This window comes from Tenrec ecaudatus, chromosome 14, assembly GCF_050624435.1.
Source record: "Tenrec ecaudatus isolate mTenEca1 chromosome 14, mTenEca1.hap1, whole genome shotgun sequence".
Classification (NCBI taxonomy): Eukaryota; Metazoa; Chordata; class Mammalia; order Afrosoricida; family Tenrecidae; genus Tenrec; species Tenrec ecaudatus.
Window position 1 is genome coordinate 86459308 of NC_134543.1, and position 5471 is coordinate 86464778.

General features: G+C 40.8%; 1 protein-coding gene and 1 pseudogene across 1 annotated transcript; both read right to left on the bottom strand.

Annotated features, from left to right (window-relative positions):
- Nucleotides 1–368: 368 nt before the first annotated feature.
- LOC142426934 (U2 spliceosomal RNA) lies at nt 369–537 on the bottom strand (annotated as a pseudogene).
- Nucleotides 538–3106: 2569 nt separating this feature from the next.
- LOC142425614 (olfactory receptor 11H6) lies at nt 3107–4099 on the bottom strand. The gene has a single exon (XM_075530915.1). It carries the CDS (start codon nt 4097–4099, stop codon nt 3107–3109), a length of 993 nt encoding a protein of 330 aa, XP_075387030.1.
- Between the last annotated feature and the right edge of the window lie 1372 nt (nt 4100–5471).

Below are 5471 nucleotides of genomic sequence, written 5' to 3' on the forward strand. Positions count from 1 at the left end.
CATCGCCCCTCACACCCTTGGTCCTGAAGGTATCATCCACCCTGGATTCCCTGTGCCTTCAGCCCCCATATGTACCAGTGTACAACCTCTGCCCTATCCAGCCCTGCAAGGTAGAATTCGGGTCATGGTAGTTGGGGGGAGGAAGCATCCAGGATTTTGGGGAAGCTGTGTTCTTCATCGTTACTACCTCGTACCCTGACTGACCCAACTCCTCTCCTAACCCCTCTATGAGGGGATCTCCATTGGCCGACACTTGGGCCTTGGGTCTCCACTCTGCACTTCCCCCTTCATTCCATATGGTATACACACACACACTCACACACAAATATATATACATATATATATATATTTTTACGAGAAGTCCCCCGAGGGGGTGCACCGTTCCCGATGCGTGGAGTGGACGGAGCAAGCTCCTATTCCAACTCCCTGCTCCAAAAATCCATTTAATATATTGTCCTCGGATAGAAGACGTATCAGATATTAAACTGATAAGAACAGATACTACACTTGATCTTAGCCAAAAGGCCGAGAAGCGATGACATATATTTTTTGCATGATGCTTTATACCTGGTCCCTTTGACACCTCGTGACCGCACTGGCTGGTGTGCTTCTTCCATGTGGACTTTTTTGCTTCTGAGCTAGATGGCCGCTTGTTCACCTTCAAGCCTTTAAGACCCCAGACACTGTCTCCTTTGATAGCCGGGCACCATCAGCTTTCCTCACCACATTTGCTTATGTACCCATTTGTCTTCAGCGATCCTATCATGGAGGTGTGCAGCCAATGATATGATTTTTTGTTCTTTGATGCCTGATAACTGATCCCTTCGGGACCACCAAAAATGCACTTTTTTATATGACCACTTCATATCATTTCAGAGTACAGATATGTGTGTGTGTATATATATATTTCCCACTTCTTGGTCAAAATTCAATCTATTTAAACAGCATTTTAAAATTTTACTCCAGATATTTGAAAATTTATTTGATAGGTACTGGCTTGTGTCTATTGTGTACTTTTCCTGATTTGGGTGGAGAGGAGGCAGAAGATATCTACATTTTAGTCTTGTCCACAAAACAATTACTAAGGATCCCTACAAAATAATACACAATTAAATGACCAAATTATAGATAGATATGTTTCCAGGAAAGGAGAGTTCATGGAATATTAGGTATTGTCTTATGGAAAAGAAAGGGTGGCTCAAGATTTGCTTAATTCAGCAGTTGCCGTGGAGTCAGCTCTGGATCCCAGTCAAACAACGGCCAGCTTAGCGCCATCCTCACTGTTGTTGCTATGGTTGAGCCATTTGTTGTAGCCATTGTATCAATCCATCTCTTCAAGGACCTTCTTTATCAATGACCCTCCATGTTACCAAGCCTAAGGTCCTTTTCCAGGGACTGATCCCTCTGGATAACATGTCCAAAGCATGTGAGATGAAGTTTCACGAAAACCTCCCTTCTAAGGAGCATGCTGGCTCCTTAGCATCTTTTAAGACACATTTGTTTGTTCTTCTGTCAGCCCACGATGCATTCTATATTCCTTGACAACATTATAATTTAAATTCCTCTATTCTTAGTCATAGTCAGGGGAACATGGTTAGAGGAAACATTAAGCTGAAACACTCAATTGCGGATAAATGTGCTGAAGAGAAGTAAGAAGGTTGAGCATTATGAAGGTCAGGATCAAGTATTCTAGAAATCTGTCATCAAAGTAATAAATGGAAACTTAAATTAATCTCTTTAACATCCCTTATAATATTACATTTAGTTTTTAAGTTGTACCTAATAAAGGCTACTAAACATCCAAAAAAAATGAAGGGCAGGATCATGTATCAGAGCAGTAGAAAAAAAGACTGGGTCTAGCAGTCTGTTGCCGGCAGCCTTGGTGACTAGTAGCTAATTGTTGGACAGAGGTCCAAAGGTCGGCAGTTCGAACCCACCTACCTCTCGATGAGCGAAAGATGAAGCTTTCTACTCCCCTAAAGAGTTAGTCTCAGAAACTCACAGGGGTAATTTTACACTATAGGGTCTGCCATCAAGCTGAATCACAAGGCTCTAATCATACATGATTTGATTGGTGGTGAGAGTTTTTGCATTAAATTTTTTTTACATTTTATTGGGAGCTCTTACAGATATTAAAGCAATACATAAATCAATTAGATCAAGCATAATTGTACAGTTGCTGCCACGATCATTTCCAAAACATTTTCTTTCTTCTTGAACTCTTTCATATCAGCTCTTCTTTATCCCTGCCCAACCTTACCTCCAGGAAACCTTGTTGTTATATTCTTTATTATTATTCCATCACTTACACCATGCAATGTATTCATTCTCCTACCAATCTGTTATTCATTCCCCTTGAGGGAGGGCACTGAGTTTTGAGAGCAGTTTATTGAATGGGTTTTGAATGGCATAAGTATGTACATCATTTCTACTCGATAGAGATGTTTTTGGTGTGAAAAATAATTTCAAAAATTGAACGATAACCATTATAAATGTTTCCTTTTTTTTAGGTCCCCTGACCCATTGTCATAAAAAATATTTGTTTTCTGAATTTACAAGGTTCCTCCCTCCTTTGAAATTCTTCAGGAATACATGCAATTGATTCCTTCTATCAGTAAAAATTAAAACCAGCAAAGAAGCATCCCAGCCAAAGTATATTTATACAACAACTCCATATAAGTACTTGATGAGACGTGCACATTTAAAACGTTTTATTGAGGAGCTCATCAATGAGCTGAACTTGAGCAGTTAGGGACAAGTGAAAGATAATGTGCTTTCTCTTCTCCAGTGTGAGCCAGAATATGATTTATTGAAGTAATTCTCTGTTGCTATCATGAATAGAAGAGCCCAAAGTGACAAACTCAGCTTCTTTTTCAAAGATGTCTCTGGAGCTCTGGTGGTGTAGTTGGTTACAAGTTGGGATGCTAACTCCAAAGTCAGTAGTTCAAATCCACAGCCACTCCATCAGAAAAAGATGGGGCTTTTTGTTCCTGTACAGATTTATGGTCTAAGAAACCCAAAAGGGAAGTTCTATTCTGTCCTATAGGCTCACTGTGAGACAGGATGGACTTGATAGCAGGTTGGTTTTGGAGTTATCAAAGATGTCTCAGGTTTGGCCAATTGTCAATCCCAGGATTTTCTTTAGAGCATTCTTCATGTCCTTGTTCCGTAGACTGTAAATAAGGGGGTTTAAAAGTGGAGTTACTGCTGAATATATCAGAGTGACGATTTTCTGCATCCCTGCTGGGTTCCCGGATGTTGGACTCACATACATAACCATAAGAGTCCCATAAAACAGAGACACCACCATCAGGTGGGACCCACATGTGGAGAAAGCTTTAGTTCTACCAGCTCCAGAGGGAATACGCAGAACAGCTCGGATTACAAGTGTGTAGGACCCCAAAATGGAGAGGAAGGGCCCAAAGATAATCATGGAGTTGAAGGTGTAGCAGATAAGCTCAGTAGATGGTGCAGGAACACAGACCAGTGCAAACAATGGACCTGGGTCACACACGATGTGGTCAATGATATTGGGCCCACAGAAAGGAAGTTGGGAGATCAGGACAATGGGAACTGGATAGCAGAGGAATCCACTCACCCAGCAAATGCAGACCAGGATCACACAGAACTTTCCAGTCATGATAGAGGGGTAGTGCAGTGGGCGGCAAATGGCCAAGTACCTATCATAGGCCATAACAGACAAGAAGAAACACTCAGTTGTACCCAGTGAGAAAAAGAAGTAGAATTGGAGGAAGCAGCCTGAGAAAGAGATGGTCTTGGTTTCAGAGAAGATATTGACCAGCATGTTTGGTACAGTGGAGGAAACATACCAGATCTCTAGGAAGGCAAAATTTCCCAGGAGGATGTACATGGGTGTGTGCAGCCTGCTGTCCCATTTCACTGCACAGACAATAGCTCCATTCCCTAGCAGGGTCAGGAGGTAGACCAGGAGGATCAGCGAGAACACGAGGTTTTGAGTCTCCCTTTGACAAGAGAAACCCAGGAGGACAAATTCAGTGACAACATGTATGGTTCTATTCCTGGGTGTCAAAGCTATTCCAGAAAGAGAAGAGAACAAAGAATGAATAACAATGAACATCTGTAGGTTATGCTAATAGGTGCTTGAAAATACATTAAGTATGTTCACATGCATTGTCTCATTCCATTTACTTCATGTCCCCTTGAACCTCCGGGAAGGTAGGGAAGGTGTGCCTCCTTCATCTAATTTTTACAGACAAGGAAACTGAACTTGAGGGAAATTTAAGGAGTTTATTTGAATGTGCCAAGCCAATACTTTCTAGATCTGCAGGCCCAAGTTAGAAGCTGGTTGGGATATGCAACATCTAAACTGTTCCTATAACCCTAAGATTCAGTTTCAACTTTAAGGGTAGAATCGGTGCCTCATGGATCTCCTCCATAAAAGTATTAAAAGGCCTATTTTTTTTAACTTTGACACAAAATTGAGTATGGATCTGAAAGACAAATAGCTGTTAAGTTGCCTTCTCAGTCATGGTTTCATGTATAGAAGTCTAGTAAAAGCAGATGATAATGGAGCTTGGTGGTAACAAGCTTTGGCTACTTTGCTACTTCTAAGGAGCTACAGAATCCTTCCAAAAATCAAGCTCATTTCCATCAAGTTGATTCTGCCTGATAGTGACCCTTTCAAACTGAGTAGAACTTCCCCTGTGGGTTCCTGGGATTGTAACTCTTTTTGGGAGTAGAAAGCCTCATCTTGCTCTTGCAGAGGGGCTGGTGGTTGCAAATTAATGACCTTGCAGTTAGCAGCCCAACTTACAACCTCCTATGCCACCAGAGCACCTTAGAATTCTGTAGAAATGTGTTGCAAATCACCATATCTGGTTCCGTCTAGATCTCATCTCTTTACGAGGCATTTGGATTTTAGTTCATTTCATGATCGAGGATCCCTGGTTCTCTCACAGCACTTTCTTAGTTTGCACACACCGTCTCTGTTATTACTTCTATAACACCAGATCCCAGAGCTTCTCTTTGCAGCTACCAAAAATAAGTCAAATTTCTCACCATGGAGGTGACTGAAGATACTGAAGACAGCTGTTATGTGACCTATACATAGTTTGTTTTGTCTTCATTTTACCTGGTGTTTCCCTCAGAATTTATACCATTCTGTATACCTCAGTCCTGGTGGGGCCCTGAGACAGCTTGATGCTTTCCTGCTGTGTTAATTAATTTCTCTAGTATACACAATCATGTGCCTTCAAGTTTTGAAAGGAACAAAGTCCTTTCATCATCATGGTATAAAATATTTATTACATTTATTAGTATCATTTGTATTTATTTCCCAAAGAATATTTGATGTACCTAAGTTAAATAAAATATTTAATAAATATCTCTGTAGGGTATACAGAGACCATAAAGATCTTTCTGATGATGGCTGAACCGGATTTGAGACAAAACTATTAACGTGGATTTTTCTAACAAGTCTCTTTTGATTT